This window comes from Abramis brama, assembly GCF_963993115.1.
Source record: "Abramis brama genome assembly, chromosome: 10".
Lineage (NCBI taxonomy): Eukaryota > Metazoa > Chordata > Actinopteri > Cypriniformes > Leuciscidae > Abramis > Abramis brama.
Genome location: NC_139972.1, coordinates 39,522,656 through 39,546,119, shown reverse-complemented (window position 1 = coordinate 39,546,119; position 23,464 = coordinate 39,522,656). Strand labels below are relative to the sequence as shown.

The 23,464-nt window shown below is 39.6% G+C and overlaps 1 protein-coding gene across 1 annotated transcript; it reads left to right on the top strand.

Moving 5' to 3' along the window:
* Positions 1-5,810: 5,810 nt before the first annotated feature.
* On the top strand, positions 5,811-22,175 carry septin4b (septin 4b; the record flags this gene model as incomplete). The annotated part of the gene is given in 14 exon segments (XM_084127600.1): positions 5,811-5,855; positions 5,857-5,874; positions 7,172-7,294; positions 9,663-9,980; positions 10,726-10,822; positions 11,311-11,397; positions 11,467-11,590; positions 11,790-11,924; positions 12,644-12,761; positions 12,848-12,949; positions 13,777-13,873; positions 14,187-14,349; positions 18,827-18,923; positions 20,991-22,175. Coding segments are annotated over 14 exon segments (1,593 nt in total). The 3' UTR covers positions 21,060-22,175.
* Between the last annotated feature and the right edge of the window lie 1,289 nt (positions 22,176-23,464).

Genomic DNA, 23,464 nt, shown 5'->3' with positions numbered 1-23,464 from the left:
CAGTGTACGGTAAGAAATGTACAAAATATATTAATGGAACATGATCTTGACTTAATAAAATAAAGACTCTTGCCTGTCCTCTATCTGTACCTCACTGACATACTTAAGGCATAAAAGAGGATAAACAACGCATATAATGACACCAGAACACTAATCCTTCGAGATGATGGTGTTGAGATTATGGTTTGACATCGGCTTTGCTGTGTCTGGTCCTGTGATTTGCATTAATGGAGTGTTTGAGTGGTTGTCGTGTGTGTGTGTTTGGGTTCTTTGTGCTGCAAGGGCTCAGATGTGTCAGTCTGACGTGTTCAGTGGCGGCACCAGGCTTCACTCGGCACCAAAACACTTGTGTGTGTGTCACAAACACACCGGCGGAAATATCACGCATCTTTCACAGAATATTCAGTCAGACTTTAAAAGAGTAAAAGAGCAGTGTTCAGTAATGTTTATGTGCGGCACATTCCTCCCACGAATACATAGAAGAATCTAGATTTATAAGTGTGAGTGTGTGTGTGTGTGTGTGTGTGTGTGTGTGTGTGTCCAGGCTTTGCAGATTGGGGACACGTGGCTTTTTAAAGTCACTGGACAGATGTTGTTTAAAGCCTCTAGCAAGACAACATCACTCTTGAAGAAAGACAAGAAAGAGACGTACTACTGTATGTACAATGGAGAACAAAGATAAACGGAAAGAAAAAAATGTTTCTCTGCATTTCTCCTCTTCTCTAGCTTGCTTCCTAATCTAGTTAACTAGATAAACCCGGCATTGTATATTATAAACATTTTTGGCTCTTTGCTTTTGCTCCTCTTTTGTCACTTTGGATAAAAACATCTGCTAAATACATTCGTGTAAATGTAATAAATGCAGCTAAATATTTATACATATTTCTAGTTGCTAATTTGATCAGATGGTCTGTGATGCCCTGGATGACATATGGTATTCATATATAGCCTATATATGACTGACAGTTGGGGGTGTGGCTATGCAAATGAGCTTTTACAGTGGCATGAGATGCATGTGCTGGAGGTGTGGCTATGCAAATGAGCTTTTACAGTGGCATGAGATGCATGTGCTGGAGGTGTGGCTATGCAAATGAGCTTTTACAGTGGCATGAGATGCATGTGCTGGAGGTGTGGCTATGCAAATGAGCTACATGAAGATGCAGACAGACAGTCAGTAGGTCATGTGCCTTCTTGTGTGTGTGTGTGTGTCTCTCTCTCTCTCTCTCTCTCTCTCTAAACACTGAGCGTTTGCTCTCCATCAGTAATAATGGCAGCAAACTCTGAAGTCAACAGCGATTCTGAGGTACGTCTGCAGTCTGCACACTTTTGTGGATGTTGACTTGCATTTGCTTAATGCATTTACAGTGAAGGAGGATTTTAGGAACGAGTGTGAGATTGAATAACAAGCTGATTTCTGACTTCAGCTACAGAAGCCGCCAGATGTTTCAGTGTGAGGATGTTTTAGTGTGATTTCATTAGTGGATGATAAAGTGGACTCTAGTCCAGTCCGGCTACTGATCAGCTTTTGTGTGAACTAAACTGCTTTTTTGGAAAATGCATGATTATCTGTATGGTTTTATTAATGAATAGCTCATATGGGAAATTTTGGATTGATGGCCAATATAATCATATTTCAATTTAAATGACAAACATGTTTAAATTAGTTAAAATGTGCATACATGTAAAAATATATTTACAAACTGAAAATATGTTTTCAAACATGAATGTGCATTAATTTTGATATTGTTGCTCAAGTTTATGTTGTGTATCATTTTGATATTGTGCACCTGTTTGAGACTTTCACTGGAGTCTGACACACACACACACACACACACACACACAAAGAGCTCCGCTGTGCTGATTCACACAACAGCTCCATTGACACACACTCAGCTGCTGTCAACACACACTCACACCTACATCACTGCAGATATATCCGTCAGCACTCCTGCTGAAGCACAGGTTATGTGAAGCGCATGTCAAAGCTAATATAGAGGAGGTTCCTCTCCTTCACACCCCGTCCAGCTGAACTCTGACCTCCCGATGGTCAGCAGGAGCCCAAAGACCCTTCATGTGGATCTCAGGCTGTCGGCTGAGCCATCGCTTGACATGTGATCACAGCGTTACATTCTTCAGCAGGTCTGCTTCATTAAACTACCACAACAAATTGGTATTTGTTGGCTCAAAAGTGCACAAACAACAGAAAATGGACACGGTGTGTGAGAGCGAGCTTGATTGTTTGTGTGTGTAGCGGCACCAGTGAGCTCGTGTTGAACTGCAGCTCTCCAACAATCACATCAAACTGTGTGAACTTTCAGCGTAGTGTTGCTGCGTTGCTCTCTTTTCGTTTATCGTTTATTAAAAAGTATAGCAGTTACCCTAACAGTTTCAGCCTTTAACCTCTGCAGTTGTCGTCTCCTTTGGGCTGCTTCAGTAGTGTTTTTGTGGCGGTGTGTGTGTGATATCTGTGCTGGATTCACACACTGAGATGTTCATGCGAGGCTGAGCGGATCTGACCACAGTGACCTGACAGACAAGCGCTGGAATGACCTGTTTTCTTCTTCACTGACTGAAAGGTGGATGTTTTCTGCTCCTCTAATATAATACTTTAGATTAGGGTCCAATTCTCTCTATTAACTAACTATTAACTATGACTTTTGCCTCAGTAAACTCCTAATTACTGCTTATTAATAGTGAGTAGGTAGTTGTTAAGTTCAGGTGTTGGATAGGATTAAGGGATGTAGAATACAGTCATGCAGAATAAGGCATTTATATGTGCTTTATAAGTACTAATTAACAGCAAATTTCCTAGTAATATGCATGATAATAAGCAACTAGTTAATAGTGAGAACTGGACCCTAAACTAAAGTGTTTCCTACAGTACTATAGGCTTTGTCAGATGACACTTCAGTTTATTTGGCTTAGAAACAGAAGGAAAAGAAAGGTTTCAAACCCTTGCTTTCCTGCACGTCTGTGTGACATTAAATCTGAGATCTCTTTAAACTTTAATGAGAGCAAGACTGAACTTATTGGTTTTGGGTTACTAATCTTAACCTTGCTAATTTGGTGTACTATATTAAACCATTTGTGGACAAACAAGGGTGTATGTTAGGTTACTCCCTTAAAGGGATAGTTCACACAAAAATTAAAATTTTGTCATCATTTACTAACCCATAAGTTGTTCCGAAACCTGTATGAGTTTCTTTCTTATGCTGAACACAAAAGAAGATATTTAAAAAAAAATAATAATTTGGTAACAGTTGATGTTACAAAAAGGACAAGTTTGAAGAAGTTCATTTTTTAAAATTCTTAAAACAATATATGCCGATGTCGCTTAGAATTTGAGAATCTTCTTGGACTATATATGTCATTGTGCAAGTTTTTAAACCAACAAGTACAGATACTTTTGTTGTCAAGTTTATAAATTGTCAACTTAAAAAAATACTTGAAAACTAAACTGCAAAATCAGATTTTGACACAAAATACTTTAAGCATTAATATTGCCACAAAACTATGGATTTGTGGACTTCTACAATCTCTTATCTGAATCTATTGTTTCTTAGGCCTAGAAATCAAGTTGTGCAGAGATCAGGGACATGCTCTGAAATTCCTTAATCTTGCTCTTTAAATCTTTCTCTGCGTCTGAGATCTGTTAAGACTTTAATACCGATTATAATCACACTCTTGACTTTACCTCATGCCAGCGGCTGCCCTCTTTCCAGCATGAATAAGAAGCTGAACTGAGTAGTTATCAAAGAAACAGTTCACAATCCTTCTAGAAACGAACTCATTTACTCATTCACAGGTCCAGACTTGTTGTGTCGGGTTTGATGTAAATGAAATCAAAGGCCATTACTTCTCACTTGTCTCATAACTGAATGTGAATGACTTTTGAAAATAATCTTTTTCTTGTGAACTATTTATTTAAAAGACACTTGGGGCCAGATTTACTAACAGCTTGCACACAAACCCTCTTTTGGTCTTAAAAAACTACTGTCAGGATTTATTAAAGACACTCAGAGAAAAATTAGCGCTGAAAAGACATGGACAGGGTTATTTTTGTGGCTGAACTTATTGTAGGATTTCCCTTTCAGACGCAATGGGAGGAGAGTATTTAAAGGAGACATATCATGCTTTTAAATTGTTCCTTTTTACATATAAATCATACATTTGTAGTCTATATAAAGCAGAACTGCAATGCTTGGGTCTGAATTCCTCATTATTATAGCTCCACAGGCCCCTTTTCTGATGTGCGTCTGAGAGCAACTCGTTTTGGTGCGGTCTCTTTAAATACAATTGAGACACTTCATACCCCGCCCACACTCGGTTCAACTCCACCCCGTTCGGCCATTTTTGTAGTTTGATAGCAGAGACACGATTATCTAGCGGCACAGAAACTTTTTATTCACACGTTATTAACAAAATGTCAACAACGGAAGACTTGTCCAGCCAGCCTTACATGTTCGAGCCAGAGTCGGAGCCGGAGCGAGATGAAAATGAAGATGACGAACCTGCAGAACAACGTCTTCATATGGATGTATCACAATGGTGTGTTACTATATTTACACATGAAACTTTGGTCTTCCGACCTTTTACCACCGTGTCGATTTATTTTGATTAATATGTGCGAGGGAGAGAGAGCAAGACAGCGTCTAGTTTGGAGACGGTGATGTCTTGTTTACACTTTCGCCTGGCTCTGAAGAGAGAGAGTGGGCGCGCGACCGGGTCTCTCTCTCTGCTCGTTCTTTCAGTTAAACATGCGCCCTGTCACAAGTGCGGCAGTTCATCTACATTAAACGGTGTAATGAAGCGTGTGGGTTACTACATACAACAACCGAACATTTTAACTTACCCTCTCGTAACTTCTGCATCCTTTAGCTTGGACTACAAAATTGCAGCGAGAAATAAAAATGGCGGATTGCTCGAAGTGTTGGGCCGGAAGTCAATGTCCTTATTTGGCAGTTCTGCTGCAAATACTGTGACGTAATAGTTCAAAAAACGTCATAGATCGGAACAGGTTGAAAAATATGACCAAAACAGAATATAAAGATATCAACGAAGCACCTGAAGAGAATAATTTCATATTTTCTGTACTTCTAAACACTCCAAATATACAACAAAATGCATTTAAGGGCTAAAAAAGTGCATTTGGCATGATATGTCCCCTTTAAATGAATCACACAAGTTGATTCACTAAGGTTTGCGCTCGTCAATGTACTGGTGTTTGCTCCATTATTTACCACCCAAAAACAACATGTCTTAAACCAGACGCTAATTTGCGCTGCTCTTGATAGATTGTGTTGGTCATTATGGAAATGATCCGGTGTCTGTGTTCTTTCATACGCGTGTCGTCAGTAGATCACGCTCAGAACTTTCCTCTCCCATCAGCACTTTTTTTTTAATTTCGCTCTCACGCTAATCTGCCATGTTTAGTAAATCTGGCCCATGGTGGCAAACAATTACAGCACTTTGAGAGTGTGTGTCTTTGTACCTGGCTTGAAACTCATTCTCGACGTCCTCAAAAATGTACTAAATGAGCAGATCCCTCAACACCAGAACATCATTCATTCCCCATAAAGCACGTGAAGCTCATGGAGATGATGGCAGCTGTGTGTATGTGCTGAACGTGAGTGTGTCCTGGGTCAGGTTTAGTGTAGTGTGTGTCGATAGCGCTGCGGTGGAGGCGGCTGCTGATTGGTGCCCTGGGGCAGCGGGACAGCTCGATGCAGTGAAGGGCACTGTGTCCCCGCCTGGCCGGGTATAAAGCCTGAGATAATGAGCAGGCCACCGGGTCTCCAGTGGGAAAGGGAATGAGGAGCTGGCTCCGACAAGACAAGAAGTTTAGACTGTTTCATCCTCCCAGAGGCGTTTCAGGTGAGATTCTGTGTGCATGTTGTGGAATATGGGCATCAGAGTTATCTTGTGGGCTCACTGTCCTTCATTTATTTTACTTTATTTATGATATATATCTTATTCTGCTTAGTTTTGTTTTCCACAAGACCATAAGAGGATGTTGCTGATGTAAATGTTCCTGCTAGATACATAATATAACTCATGACGTGAGCCTTTGGCCAGTTCCCTCCCCAGCCTGATCTCCAGCACATCCGTAACGTCTCAGTAATATGAACTGAATGGCACTGAATGTCTGAGTAGGCTGAGCTGAAATCCTGATGTTAGACTTGAGACAGACTTGAGGAATAATGCTTTACCATGAAGACATTTCAACATTTTCAAGTCAGGTTTTTGTCACTATACTCTATGTTTCTGGAGGCCGTGTTTCAGTATTGAGCAGTGATTGAAATAGGCCAGTGAAGCCTGTGGTGATGGAGACTGAACATCGATCTCTGCAGCTCGCGTGTGGTGTAAAGCAGGTCACCGTCACCTAATCTGGGAAGCTCTTCATTAGTGCTGTTAATCAAGTCAAGCGTCACTATTGCTGTTTTAGCACTATAGTATAATTAAGAATCACTAGATTTATGTATGGTTAGATTAGGTTTATAATCTCTAGTCCCGCCTCTTTAATTAGAAGATTAAAGCCCTGATGATCAGCATAATAACATTTACCAATACTCATTTTCATCACTAAAAATCACAGGGCCTGCGACAACATTTATATGTTTAGGCCCTTTTTTTCTTTTTCTGTGTAAAAATGCAAAAATCTAGTTTCTTTTTCCTGTCAAGGTGACACTGATTCATGCTAGCATGTAGCGTGAGGTTAGTGGGTTTCCTCAGAATTGAGTGTTAGCATTAGACATTTGACAGGCCGTTTCATTACTTATTACTGACATAAAACATTTGGTTAGATGTGTGTTGGCAAATTCAGTTCAAACACCATTTGAATGTGATAACGTTCTGGTATCATGTGGTGGTTTTTGACTTGTTTTTGCATATATGGTAGTTACGACACACTGAAATATCGTCCAAGCTACATCTAAACCTGATGATCCTGAGAGGAGCTCCAGTGGCCAGCTGTGGTGTTGTGCCCCGGCATCCATTGGCTGCATCAAGACCTGTTGCAATAATGTAATCATTTCATTTTTTCTTTTTCTCTCATCCCCTTGCCATCCTTTCCACCAAACATTACTCCCATGTAACATCCCTCCACCTCACACCGCTCTCGGTCTGTCCCCGCCGTGCGCCTCCTCTCCTCCCCTGTCTCTTGTGGTTGGAGATGGCAGAGTGCACAGTAGCTCCAGTAGCGATGGAGGACAGTGACCGCGAGACCGACTCGGCATCAGATGAGCAAGACTCTATGCCAGCGTCACCTGAGCCCAGGATGCATGAAGTGGAAAAGGTACTGGTGATCCTCCCTCCCTCCACTTCGTTGAGTCCGTCTGACCTCTGACCTCTTAGGAGACTGCCCTTAGACGTGGACCACTCTTCTACAAGCCAGCATATTAACTTTAATTATCTGTTAAAGTCAACTTGAAATTGACCTTGTTTTACTCGTTTCTTACTTGCTTTCTTATTGTGAGCGATTTATAATCTTTCATCAAAAAGTAATAACTGAAATTACTTTTCCTTTTGAGTAATATCACCTAGGACGGAAATTGTTAAACGATCAGTCAAATAGCTATTTAGGTCAATCGCAAATGCAGTTCTGTAGTGCCAGTTAAAGTTCATGTAAAAAGGTTACATCGTAATAGCAAATAGAGATATATTTATCCCAAGGTAACCAGTGGGATACATGGAGATGCTCTGAATCTGCCGGTCAAAATGTCTTGTTGCAATCAGAGAAAAAAGAAAAACATTTCATTACAGAAGTCGAATGGGTTGCAAAAGCCATGTCATGTGATGATGTGGCCTTGACCTGTTCAATGGCAAAAATCTGTTTGACAGAACAGAAAACATGGAGATGTATTAGGTGAGAAGCTTGCGATTGCCTTCGACTCGAGACACTGGGAGTCCAGCATCCCTCCGACCCTGCGTAGGACAAGCGGATTGGAGAACGGATGGAAATTCAGTGATAAATGTTAGAGACGAACAGCAGGCAGGACTCTTGTGGGACATCTGTTCAGTTCAGTGTTTGTGTCTTCCAGGTTGTGGCAATAGATTGACCATATGACCATCGTTATAAAATCACTTTTCCAGTGTACGAGATCATGCCTGCACCTCGAACACGGATTCACTGCACCACGATGCATTATTTATCTGGACAGGTCTCAGAGCAGTGGAAACCTGAGAGGGTCACATTGCCCACCTATCACATGCAGCCTTTAGTTTTGCATCTTGGCCTTCATTGAACATGTTTACCAAGACAAAAAAGGCCATTGTTATAATGACACCAATATGGTTGTCAGCCATGTTTAAGTTCGCTAGTCAGAGGCTCATTAAAGAGCATAAATTAAGCATGGCCCTTTGCAGTGTGTATATGGCTGATGTGTTGAACAGAACTTCTTTAAAGGGGTGGTTGATTATGATTTCACTTTTCTAACTTTAGTTAGTGTGTAATGTTGCTGTTTGAGCATAAACAACATCTGCAAAGTTACGACGCTCAAAGTTCAAAGCAAAGGGAGATATTTTCTTTTACAGAAATCGATTTTAAGGACTACAACAAATGGCTGGTAGGGACTAAAATGAGCTTCTTCACGGGTTAGTGACATCACTAACCCTAAAATTTACATAAACCCCGCCCCCGGGAACGCATTTATAGATTATCATGACAGAATATGCTAATCAATGACTAGAAGATAGTTAACTCCACATCAGCTACATAAATTCATCAACTAACCATTCAGAAATGTCGTCACTTCTTCCTGAGTCTCTCCATCTTTGTCTCACTTCGGTTTGAACATAAAAGGCTAAAAGTTTTCGAAATTTTCAGTGCGTGTTTGTGTGAGGTAATCGCAGCTGCTAAGCACACAAGCTCTTGAAGCTCCGCCCCCTGTGCCGGGAGCAGCAGCTCATTTGCATATAAAGGGACACGCACAAAAACTGCGTATTTTTGCTCACCCTGAAAAAGTAACAATTTTAACTTGCTATAAAAAATATCTGTGGAGTATTTTGAGCTAAAACTTCACCTACACTCTCTAGGGACAGCAGAGACTTATTTTACATCTTGTGAAAAGGGCATTATAGGACCCCTTTAACATTCGTATGTCTGCTCGCATGTCTCGCCAATCTGCTGTGGAAGGACTCTCGTCTGGAGTGAGTCTGTGGTCCTCAATAGGGCTGTGTGGACTGGAGCAGGAATCTTTACTCTTTATTTCACAACAGCATTGATTCTGTCATTGTCATCAGCTCTTGTGCAGGGAGTATCAATGTCATCTGTGTTGTGTCTTGATGTCTGACGTCTTGTGTGGACACTAACAACAGTGTAGACGCGTGCACTCCAGTTTCATCTTCCTCAGGAACACTCCTTATACCACTTATGTGCTTCTCTTGTATTCATTATACCTCGTAAAAACTTTTACCATGGTAACCTTAATTTCTGTCAAACTGATGGAGTTTTCATTTACTGGGTTACTTCTCTAGTAAATGGGTATTTACCATGGTAATGTTTTGTAAGGGCATGCACAGTGTTTTTTGTCTAACCACTAAATGGTCTATTCTCTTTTTGCTTCTCTTCTCCATGACCTTAACTTCCCCTATTAAACCGCTTCTGTACCTGCCCATATGTTCTGGCCCGACCCCTAACTTGCCCGATCCCCTCCTGACCTCAGCACTTCCCTAAGGAAGACTCGGAGGACTCGGAGCTGGAGCACATCATGGGACATCATCCGCCCAGAGAGGGTCACCCGTTCGCCCACCCCGGGCCCCATAAGGCCGATAGTGAGGGTGAGGCTCACAGCAGGCCTCACACCCCGGGGACACCCACCTTCCTGAGGCCCGTGGCGGCACCCAGGGGCCCTGGAGAATTAGAGCACGAGTCCAGACACGGGGCTCAGCGGGGCCATGTGGACTTTAGCCTGCCGTCTCCCATCAGCCCATCCAGGCCTAAAAGCCCCTGGGGTCGCTATGACCCCTATGACGCTACTGAGGTAATGAACGCCGGGGTCTGATTTCCGTCATGAGCGTCCGTGCATAAACACCTTGAAACATCACTCCCAGCAACCATAAGAATCACATGTTGGAATGTACCATGGTATTCTTTGAAGTTTCTTGGAGCACTATGAATGGTAATCCTTCAGTACCATGGTACATATCAAATATTACCACAGGATTGTTTTGTGAGGGATCTCAGTTGCCCAGTTACCTCTCATAGTTTTTGTTCTGAATTGGACGCATGTTTTGGTTCTTGAGATTGTGTTTCATCTGTCACTTGCTTTTCGGGAGGATGGATTTACATTTTAATGGCATGTTTTTAAGTGGATCCTGTTGGTGGTCTAGAACATGTTTGTAAAAGATAATTAAAGGCGTAAAGCCCTTTTTGGGTTTATGACGCTCCACCCCTCATCTTTCCTAATTCAGTTCAATCCAAAGCCTGGCACGTGTGGTTTGCCTACCAGAGAGAGACTCTCACAATGTCTGTCATCTCCCGCTGGCTGTTATGATAATAAGAGATATCGCCTACAAACTGAATACATATTGAGAAAATATGTTTCGTTTGTGATTCTTGGGTTCTCTCTCCATCAACTTGAGTTAAATATATGTTAAATGTTGGTTGTTTGAATGTTTATTTGTTTTAAATTATATTTATCATATCTATCTTTCATCGTTCTCTCTCTCTCTCTCTCTCTCTCTCTCTCTCTCTCTCTCTCTCTCTCTCTCTCTCTCTTTCTTTAGGACCAAGACAAGGAGTATGTGGGATTTGCTACTTTGCCAAATCAGGTTCACCGCAAATCTGTGAAGAAGGGCTTTGACTTCACTTTAATGGTTGCAGGTAATTTTTTAACATCAAATCTGTGGAAATTAGCTTAAAAACAAACTTTGTGAAAAGTGTGCGTTCTCCTTTTTCTGCATTTTAATGGTATAGTTCACCCAAAAATAATGTAGTGAACCATCTTTTTTTTTAACTGTTCACATTGCTCTTTTTCACCTACTGAAATTGAATGAGAACTGAGGCTGTTGAGCTCCAAAATGGCACAAAAAAAGCACATAAATCATAATAGTAGTCCATATGACTCAAGCACTCTTATGGAGTCACATGATAGCTTTAGACTGAAATGTAAGCTGTTATTCTCTGGAAATCTCCCTGTTCACATCCATTCAGACATATAGTGTCAGTTTGAAGGTCAGTGACTAGACTAATCTGCGTTACTCATGTCAAACGTGTTCATACGAGAAATGAAGACAAGATTTTCACTTTTGGGTGAACTGTTCCTTTAATATCAATGGTGTCATTGATGATGGAGTTTTTGTTCCTCACAGGAGAGTCAGGTTTAGGAAAGTCCACCCTGGTCAACAGTCTGTTCCTTACAGATCTCTACAAAGACCGGAAGCTGCTCAATGCCGAAGGTGAGTTCATCTCTCGCGGTTGTTTGCTGTGAGTGTTGCTGTATGTTCTGATGGCTGTGTTGTTGGCAGAGAGGATCACTCAGACGGTGGAGATCACCAAACACACGGTGGACATCGAGGAGAAGGGCGTCAAACTCAAGCTCACTATCGTGGACACACCAGGATTCGGGGATGCTGTCAATAACACTGAATGGTATAGGGCTACAGTAACATCATGCATGCTAATCACACAAGATTCACATTACTTCATAAGGCAGTACAACAAATAAAAGTCAAAAAGAATTATTGAACATTTTCTCTATGCAGAACATAATTTCTTGTGTAATTCTTTTGATTTTGGAGTGAATATGACACAGGTTTGGTGATTCAGTGCTGTATCTGTGTGTTTTCAGCTGGAAGTCAGTGGCAGACTACATAGACCAACAGTTTGAGCAGTACTTCAGAGATGAGAGCGGACTGAACCGCAAGAACATTCAGGATAACCGAGTGCACTGCTGTCTCTACTTCATTTCACCCTTCGGTCACGGGTATGAGCGTCATCAGCATTATAAACGCAGATCTGATCAAACCTGACTTCTTTATGGTGGTGTGGTGTAGTGGTTGAGGCTCAAGGCTGATAAGGGCAGCTAAAGCTCATCTTACTCAACAGAGATCATCTCTATAGTATGATAGTATGTGTACTGTAAAGCACATGCTTTTATGCAAGACATAATCCATCTGATAATGCATATTTCACTCACTTTAATGCGACATACGCACATTTCCTTTTAGTCCAGATGCCCTTTTTACATCATTTTTTTTTCACCATAAGTCTTTTGTATTTGGAGAACAACAAGATCAACTGTTCGATGTCTGTCTGAAATACTAGATACAGATCTGTGACTATTAGAGTCATACAGTATATAGGAGTTTTTTTTTTGTTTTTTTTTTACTGGACGAAGAAAAAACAGTCCTAGTTTAAGTAAGTGCTCCGTCTCAATGAGAGATCTGCCAGTTAAAAAGTAACCAGCTCCCACAATCCATCTGTGCCCTCTGCTGGTCATGTCTGATCTGTGTCGGGAAGGCAAGCCAAGTCAACATGTTTTTTGTTGTTGTTGTTGTTGTTGTTATTTCACCTATTACCAACATAAAACACAGTTTCTCCAGCACCAATGACAGAGAAATCAAACACCTAATATAAATTGCTGACAAACTTCTAGTTTGTTCTGTTGTGTGTGGTGATCATCGTCACTTGTGTCTGCATCAGTTTAAGGCCTCTGGACGTGGAGTTTATGAAGGCTCTTCATGAGAAGGTCAACATCGTTCCTGTACTAGCTAAAGCTGACACACTCACACCAATGGAGGTCAAGAAAAAGAAAATCAAGGCAAGAGCCCAAGCTGTCGAAACCTGTCCCGTGTGTTGTTTGTGTATGTACCGTTGGGCTTATTTCAGTTATTTGTGCTCCGGCAGATTCGAGAGGAGATCGAACAGTACGGAATAAAGATCTACCAGTTTCCAGACTGTGATTCAGATGAGGATGAGGACTTCAAACAGCAAGACCAAGAGCTCAAGGTTCAGGCGTGTTTTTCACATATTGTGTCCTGAGCCAGTGAAAGAGAGAGAGAACATATGTGTGTGTTTTGCGAGTTATTCAGTAGTATTCAATTAAAAAATAACTGAAAAAAAATATGGACCCACTTTATATTAGGTGTTTTTAACTACCATGTACTTACACAAAACAATATATTTATTATGTTCATATTGTATTGCAAATCACTTAAGCTGATATTGAGGTGGGATACGGGCAATGTTAGGGTCAGGTTTGGTGGGATGAGTAGGTTTAAATGAGAGTTATGGTGTAAAGGAAAACTCAGCAGTGTAATTATAGATGTAATTACAGAAATTAATTACAGCTTTATTTACATACAAATATAAGTACAATGTAAAAACTTGTATGCACACAATAAATGCATTTTATCAAATGATTCATTTAAATGTCAGTACATAGAAGTTAAAGACACCTAATATAAATTGGTACCAAAAATGTACTTATTTTAATGACCAGAAATGTAATAGCCACATGAATAAGGTCCAGTAAACCGTGCAAAACCCTTCACAGGCAGTAAAACTGAGTCGCCCACTTGGAAACTCACACCAGTGCTCTGTCGATCAAAGCATAGCTTTATTTGCTTCTGTTTAGTGGCCAGTGTCTTGAATCTGCACTGGAACCCAGTTTGATGCAACACGAAAAGAAATCACTAACCAGCCCCAGAAACATAAACCACCAGCACTATACTTGAATGGCTGTTTTTTGTTATTCTTTTTTAAATATTTTTTTGTTGCACCCCTAAAGCATGATTTCTGTCGAGATGATTAGTTTTCTTGTCCTCCTCCTGTAGGACAGCATTCCCTTTGCTGTGATTGGCAGTAACACAGTAGTGGAGGCCAAAGGCAAGAGGGTTCGAGGACGTCTGTACCCCTGGGGAATCGTAGAAGGTATGATCCTGATCCAAGAACAAACACGCTTCACAAGAGTTTCCGGTAACACTTTATTTTACAGTGTCCTTGTTACATATGTTACATGTACTTACCATAGTAATAACAGTAAATTATGCATAATTACATGCAACTAACCCTGAACCAAACCCTAATCCTACCCTAACCCTATAGTAAGTACATGTTACCCCTTAAAATAAAGTGTAACCGAGTTTCCCACTGTCAGTAAAGCATACAGGGGTTACACAATTATTTTATGATCATGTTAGTAGACTGGATATGTACTGTGTGTTTGTGTGTGTTTGTTGGACAGTGGAGAACCCAGCACACTGTGACTTTGTGAAGTTGAGGAACATGTTGGTACGAACACACATGCAAGATCTGAAGGATGTGACCCGGGAAACCCACTATGAGAACTACAGAGCCCATTGCATCCAGAGTATGACCCGCATGGTGGTGAAAGAACGCAACCGCAAGTACGCAGCCACGATTCAGGCAGAAGAAGCTGTGTTTTCACTCTCTTTCAGCTTTTGTTTTGAACAACAGTGGCCCCAAAAAGTATTCGGAAACTTAAGTCACATATGGACATTAACATTAAGAAAAGAAGAAAAAGTTATATAGCGCCTTTCCATAACTCAAGGTAGAAGTACATTTCAAGGAAAACAAAGCACACCAAGTACAAATGATCGAAAATACATTTCAAATAGTTATGTTTTTAACTGGTCTTGAAAGTAGATAGAGAAAGAGGCTACAAAAACCTCAAAAACTTACAATGATTTCAGTCATTGCTACAGAGTTATCATGCTTTTAACGTCTGAATACTGTTAAGTAATTCCTTATGTACTATTACTTGAGTCATTACTAGTGGGTTACCATGATCTTTACTTTAGAATGAATTATACATTGTGCGTTATCTCATTAATTAACTTGTATATTGTAGTTCTTAGTAGTCCTCTGGGAGATAAAAAAAATTTGTAGTTATTGATTAGCTAATACTGAATTACCTCATTCAACTGAGTGCTATGACTTACTAATTAGTTAATCAAAGTTTCTTGTTAGTTAATAGAAGTAACTAGAGTGTTAATACTGCATTACTCATTTGTTTCTCTGTAGTTATTCATTTGTGAGGGAACAGTATTCTAAAGTTTTATCAAGAAGGGATGTTTGAAACACAATATGATCTTTCACCTATAGTAGACAATCAAAAGGCCAAGATCAGACAATCTAAGAGAGGTTTTGCTGGGCAGGAATGGGTGAAGCAGGTTAGAGACTTGGGGATTTAAAGGAATTTGAAGCCTTAAATGTTAGGAGTATCTTAAAATAAATGTGTCATGCAGAGAGGTAGCCAGTAAAGATCACAGATGGGAGTGATGTGAGCAAACGCTTGGTAGAGGGGATCACTCTTAATAAAAGGACAGCGGAGGAGGATTTTACATGAACCCTATCAATATCAAATCACAGGACTATTCTTTTGATTGGTGTAGTAGAGCCAATCAACAATATTTCAGTTTTGTTATTATTCAGTTTAAGAAATTTCAGGGACATTCAGTGTTTGATATCCCCAATACATGCAGTAAGGGAATCAAGAAGAGATGGCATGTCAGAGCTGGAGATAAATTTTGTCATCAGCATAACAGTGAAAATGAAGTCCAAACTTATATGGATATGTATGATGTCACCAATAGGATGCATGTCGATGATAAAGAGAAATGGACCAAAAACTGAACCCTGAGGAACAGCATGTGGCAGAGAGGAGCAGAGGCGGATTTGTACCCTTGCATAGTAATAACATACTTTCTGTCAGGAAAGATCTGGACTGATAATGGTAATTTCAGAAAGGCGAGGCAGGAGAATATCATCACAGACAGTTAAACGCAGAACTTAGGTCAAGGAGAATTAGGATGTTTATAAACCTAGAATCCACAGATAGGAGGATGTCATTGATCACTGAATAACAGCTGTTTCTGTGCTGTGTGATGGACAGAATACAGACTGGAAAGGTTCAAAAAGACCGTTTGCAGTTAGGTAAGATCGTAATCGAGAGGCCACTACTTTCTCTAAACCTTTGGCCAGGAGTGAGAAATTAGAGATTGGTCTGTAATTGTTAATATTTCAATGATCTAAGCTAGATTTTTTTAAGGATGCACACATTTTCTCAAGTGTTTGGGAAATAGCATTATTATAGAGACAACACGTTACTATTGGGCCGTGAGATCATAAAGAGTTTGAAAAAAGTAGAAAAGTATGGAAACAGAGGAAGACGAAGTAGAGGCCCTTATAGAAACAGAGATGGACGATGGGTTCACAGAATGGATTTTTTCTTACATGACACAGAAATTGGAAAACTCAAGCTACAGTAAACTTTGTGATCAGATAAAGCAAAGACAGAACCAGTAACACAGACATTATTACGTAATACAGATATGTGACAGTATATGAGCCCTGAGGTGAGTGGCAAAATATTCTATTAAGTTTGAAACATTCCAACTCAGACATTCATTCAAGACACTGCACAGTATTTTTATGTATTAAAATCCCCAAGTACAATAACAGATACAAATCTAGCATGGACAAGAGTAAAGGCCCAGATAAACTCACAGCGAAGTTCTTTTTCATTCTTCATAGAGGGGTAAAAACAAGTTTATAAAACCTTTGTAGCGGTATTCTGCTAGCGAACACCCTGACACGCTGCTCAGAGTAACGTTTAAATGAATATGTAAATATATGCTATATATGTAAATAAACACAACAAAAATGACAGCGGTGAGAAAACAGCATTTAAGAAAGCATCTAATCGTAGTGATGTGGATATGTTTGCACAAGCTCTGCAATTCGGCACTCCAGTCACATCACGTTTATTTAAATAGCACGTAATACAATAGATTGCTTTAAAGCAAGCAGCTTTACAGTATAACTACACTAGCCGCGTTTCCATTACCTTTCAAATTGCGCAAATTGAAATTGCGAATTGAAATTACGGCCAATGGAAACACGTCAATTTCGCAAAACTGCAATGGAAATAGTTTTTTGCATGTACAGGTCACCTGGCGTACGTAACAGTCGATCAATCTTTAAAGAAGACGCGGTGTGTTTGGACAGAAGACGAGGCAGAGTTCTTCATTAAACTCATAAGAGACTAAAGTATTACAGGAATACTGGATTGTAAACCACAAAGAAATGCCACAATTGATCAAGAGCTTGAAGCAGAAACTCCTCATCTGTGCCGCTCTCAGTAGAAGTGTCTGTCCTTGCCATTAAAGCTTGGATACACGCCTGCATATCTTCATTAAAAATAATGTCTAGTGCGGCAGCTGAGATATACGTAAATCTTCCAACATCCGTCGCCATGATTTGTGGAATGACTTATTGTGAGAGGAAAAAACTCATATTAGTCTCATAATATCGCCGTCATTTCATCGACATTTAGAAAACATTGCAAAAGTTTTGCGCAAATCTGTAATGGAAACATGGCTAGTGTCGCTTTCATTTAGAATTACACTTCACTGTGTTCTATAAAGCAGTGTTTATGTGTTCACTCGCAGACGTCTGACCTTGACAGACTCAACAGAGGAATGAAGGAGGAGGACAGAGCCTCAGCGCACACCTACCTATTACACAGTCTCCATGGACCAGTGGTAGTTCAGAGGTGTTTACCAGCCGGAGTGAACTTTTCTGGAAAGTGGAGACTTAATTTTGGCCTGATTTTGTTCAAAATGACGCCTCACCAGTTCGTTCCTCTATTTTGCCTGAAGTATATCGGGGCCTTATGTAGCTCACTTATCTCAGAGAAAACATCAGGTCAATAGAATAAGATCACAGCTAGTGATGTTTGACCAACCATTTCAAAGCTAGGTATTCAATGGAAACATCATGTAACTCAGTCGCTGATATTTAATATGCTCATGAGTCATGTCAGACCAAAGCCTGATTAAAATACATGTATTCAGGTGTAATCAAGTTTAAACTGAGTCAGTCATTGGGCTCCTGCCAGGTCTCTCAAGAAATGCATGTCCAGGTTTGTGTCAGTGATTATGTCATTTAGCTCTGATGCTTTATCGATCAAAGAGCGAATGTTAAACAGAGCTCACTGTAATTCTGAAGATGGGAGTCAATAGTTGCCAAATTTGGGATCAGTGAATAGTGACCTCATATTTCCACAGCTGATTGCATGATTTTTCTGTCGAGACTTACGGGGAGCACGGGTGAAAAGTGCATGTAACATGGGCAGCGTCAAATTCCAAGCTGTTTACACCATTCATGAATGTTTGGAGGCAAATGAACAAATCCTGAGCAGCTGAGTACTGAAGAGCCGTGCCAGAAGGACCCGTTTGACTGAAGTCAGCCAAAAACAGTGCAAAAAGACAAAGGAGCTTGAAAGCAGTTACACAGAGACATGGCCAGTGATTGTTCGGCACCCAAACAAACAACTTATCAATATATCTGCATTAGCCAAAAGAGTATCCAATTCACATCTAGAAGGCTACCCAACCACACCAAGGATTAATGATGCCTGTACAAATGATAAAGAGAGTGGAGGGGAATAGTCCAGGTCTATCGAAAATAGTCCAGGTCTATCGACTTCCAGTAAAACAGGATCTTAATAAACAAGCAAGCAGGAGCAGCGTGAAGCGCCAGCACAAGCACACCAGAAGTCACACCGTTAGGTTTACACTAAATCATGGTCCAAATGATGTCCCTTCCTTTCCACCTTACAGAGTTACCTGCAAACTGTAGGACACAGCTAAATTAGCCATGAAGTCACACATTAAGAATTTGAGATATATTCTCACACGGTTAATTGAATATCAGCAGATTTGACTGTGTTCATTTCATGTTAGATAATAGTTGAACATGGGATATGTATGCTTTTTGGGGCTACAGTGAACGATGGCATGTCTTTTGCTGGTGAAACTGACCGTACGTTGCATGCATGTGCTGTTTTGCTCCGAGCAGCAAACTGACCAGGGAGAGCGGCACCGACTTCCCCATTCCCATGGTGCCCGGTGTCGCGGACGAGACGGAGAAGCTCATCCGAGAGAAAGACGAGGAGGTACGGCATTCTCCCTGCCAAGATCAGCATGAGCATGAGCATGAGCAAACACCACACCACGAGCAGCGTTTGGAGCCGGAGCCGTGCGCGGACGCTCACTCAGAGCCCGAACCCAACGCTGAGCCCACAGGCTCCTGATAGGGTTTCGTGTAGTTTCGGTGTATTTAACCCCGTGACCCTCAGATCACCCCTCTAGAGCAGTGGTTCATGGCCACTGGCGCCCCCTGTAGGTGTATCTGGAGCGCTGCGAAAAAGCCTGCACATCTCTGGTGGGATGCACTTTAAACCTGCATCGCATAATGGCTGAGATATGTCCAGCGTATGTATATCCAACCCCAAAATGATGAAGATGATTATTATATGCAAATAGTAGGCCAGTTGTTAGGATTTTTTTTAAATGGCAAATAAGCACATTTTCCCTATAAATTCACACTAACACAATAATGTGTTCTCATTACTGTAATATAGTACTAGATCATACTGTCCATTTAATTAAATAAGTCAAAATTAAATTTAATGCAACACATACTGCAATAACATAATGAACTATAATACTATGATATTATAACCCACTTTGTATTAAATGTGTTTAACTACTATTTGTTGACATTTAAATTAATCGTTTGATACAATGCATTTATTGTGTACATACATGATTTGACATTGTAATTATATTTAAAATACCTGCATGTAAATACAGCTGTCATTAATTTCTGTAAGTACATCTATAATTACACTGTTGACTCCCATATCTACCCATAGAACCAAACCTGTCCTAAACGTACCCGTTACGCCACAAAAGCAGCACTTTATTTGACAGTGTCCTTGTTACACGTTGCATGTTCTTTCTGTAGTAAAAACAGTAAAATGTGCATAATTGCATGCAACTAACCCTAAACCAAGCCCTATTCCTCTTCCTCACCCTATACATGGACACAGTTAACACAAGTGCTTTTTTTGTTAGTACATAGTAGTTAAATACACTTAAAATAAAGTGGACAGTATACAACTGTTATATATTATATAATATATTACAGTAATGAGAATTATTTCCTGCAGTTTTCTAAAATCTCACAGTGATATAAAGCTTTTACAGTATTTTCCTAGTACAGGCTAAAATATATTTTGTACTTATTTCAGAAATGTCGTGGTATTTTTGGATATATTTTTGAAGATTGGTAGATGAATGTTTTCTTCTTTTCTTCAACTGAAGCAGTTACTGCATTACATGAGCTGAAATAGATTGATGAAAGTATAAATGAAGGCTTTGCTTTCAAGCCGTTTTCTGTAATGGATTTATTGCACTGGAATCAGTCTGTGATTAAAGTATTGTAAACACTGGTGATATGATTTGACATGGCACATCTGTATTCATAAGCACTTTTCACAACCGCTGTTGAGGTCTGAGGTTTACTCTGATAACTTGCACCACTATTCTTAATTCATTTCATGTTCTTGAACTGCACAGCTTTGAATAGCTCCAGTTCCCAGTCTCTCTCTCTGAGCTCTAACAGCCGTTTGGCTTCACATAAAGTTGCTCCACACAAAACAAAGCATTATAGGCATGAATGTCTCGATCTCTATACATATGATTTGGTAAACATGGAATAATTGACTCTGGACCATTGAGTTGCTGACACAGATCACCACTTTGGGTGTGCAATCCATTATTTTTCAATAATTATGAGTCAGAAAATGACAACAGCTGGAAATGGTAACACTCATGTACAGTCGAGTGAAAGGAGATTATTTAACATTACATGAAGCCATGCATTGTTAGTATTGATTTTAGTATCGATCGGAAGTAGTATGGATTTTAGCTTATATGTTGTAGGTTACGTAACAACTCCAACAATGCCAACGTGTCAATGTCCCCGAGGTCACGCACTGAAGGCATGCTCGTCACTGATCGTCAGCTCACGTGACTTCCCCTGGCCGATCTGATTGGTTAGGTTGGTGATCAGCGTCACATGACTCGTCCAGCCTCAGACTCATTGATTGGTCAGTATTGATTGATCAGTTTTGTGGTACGGTGTGGTGATTGCGTGTTGTTTTCTTCTTCTGCAGTTGAGACGAATGCAGGAAATGCTGCAGAAGATCCAGGAGCAGATGCACACGCAGAAAGAGGCGTATTAACAGCGTTCACAGTAACATCAGGAGCTTTACCGCGGTATCACTGAACACACCAGACCCGGCGGAGTGTGCCGTCCGTGCCAGTCTTCACTTCTCACTAACACTGTCTGGGTCTCATTTCCAAATAATAATAATAATAATAATAATGATAAATTCTTTGAGTTTGAGGTGAAATTTCACCAAGACATGTTGATATGAATAAAGGTTCACTATTGGCTTTGATGCTTCTTCTATGGCAAAACCCCGTTTGAAACCTTTATTCTAGACTAGGATATTGTTTCTATTCTGACTGACACTATACTTAATTCAGTGTAACTATGTTCTTGTTTGAATATAAAGTACAGGCACTCATGTGAAGGCGTCTGGTTCAGGACAACAGCCCTTTAACCACTTTGCTTGTTGTCCAATATGTGTCTCTACCCCAAGATTGTTTTATAATTGCTTGATATCATAGGATAGACACGATGGAATTATTTAATTTCTTTTTTTCTACAGTGTAACTTTATTTTGTACAATGTTCATTAATTGCATCGGTTGTAATGTATGTCTTTTGGTTTTGTTTGTATTTCTATAAAAAAAAAAAACCTGCAAAATGGCTTCTTTTAGAAAGTTTCTAAATGAAAAAAAAAAAGTTTTATTTTCTTATTGGAGAAATAACGTACTGTAGAGAGATATTTTTGTTAACACGGCTAACACATGTATTGTTTCTCCTCTGGATAAGATGTTCCCGGCCTTGAACTCATTCCACAAGTGCATGTTTAAAGAAGAAACGTCTGATTCTGTGCTTTCGGTGCGTTCACGTCATGTCAGAATCACAGTTTAGTGATCACTCCTCGCTGTCAGAATAACCAGCCATGTTGAAGAGCTGTGGTGGTCACATGATCTCAAAACATGAACCAATATCTTCTGCTGTTTCAGTTGTGGTAAGGGTGCTCATTGTGACCGTATCTGTGTTACAGTCCATAGAAATTAATTATATTTCTCCTGCATCATATATATTTTCTTGGGTAATGTTGGTGAAACAAAGAACACTTAGTAAAAAGTGTTGATTAAAAAAAAAATAACAGAGTTCTGAAAAATGTTGGGTCAGATGTGAATGAATAAACCCATTTACTATGACTTTTTTTTCTGTCATTTTTCTGTCGAGACTATTATAGGCTCAAGTCATAAGGATAATATCATGTTCATTTCAATGGCCTTTTGAAACCGTATTAGAGATCTGATCAAGCTTACCACTATTTTTAAAAATCCCTTTTCACAGTGCTTTGCTTTGAATTGATGGCTTTCATGGCTTCCGCTATAGTGCGTTACTTTTTCCAAGAATGAATGAAGATAAAATAACTAGAGATATTTGAATTAATAAATACATTAATTTATTATTTTGAAATCGGTAAGATTTTGAATGTTTTTAAAAGAAGTCTCTTCTGCTCACCAAGGCTGCATTTATTTGATAAAAAAAAAAGAAAACAACAAAAAACAACAACAACAATGTAATATTGTGAAATATTATGACAATTTAAAATAACTGTTTTCTATGTAATTTATTTCTGTGATCAAAGCTGAATTTTCAGCATCATTACTCCAGTCTTCAGTGTCACATGATCCTTCAGAAATCATTCTAATATGATGATTTGATGCTCAAGAAACATTCATTATTATTTTCACAGTTGTGAACAAATTTTTTTCAAAATTCTTTGATGAATAGAAAGTTCAAAAGAACAGCATTTATGTATCTGAATTATAAACCTTTGTAACATTATAAATGTCTTTACTGTATCTTTTGATCAACTGAATTGATCAACAGAACTTTGATTTGCTGGACGTGACAAACAAACCTTTATCAGTGCAGGTGGGTGTCTGTTTGTCAGAGCAAATTTAACCCCGATGATCCTTGAACACATGATCCAGCCAATCAATGCATCCGTTTGGACACAGAAGAGCAGTTCAACCGTCTGTTCTGCTTTTATTTAAATGATTTAAATTGTTCCAAACATTTGGATGCAAGCAGGCAGCAAAACGTGATAATAATGAATGCCTGCAGCAAGTTAACCAGACATTTAATGTTACGATTTAGCATTTTCACAGAGTACCTTAATGGAAAAGTTCGCTTCAAAATGAAAATTCTGTCATCATTTACTCACCCTCAAGTTGTTTCAAACCTGTATGAATTTCTTTCTTCTGCTGAACACATAAAAAAAGATATTTTGAAGAATGTAACCAAAACCGTTGATGGACCCCATTGACTTCCATAGTAGCCTACTTTTGTTCCATATTATGGAAGTCAATAGGGTCCATCAACGGTTTTGGTTACATTCTCCAACAGAAGAAAGAAATTCATACTGGTTTATAACAACTTGAGGGTGAGTAAATGATGACAGAATTTTCATTTTTAAGTGAACTAATCCTTT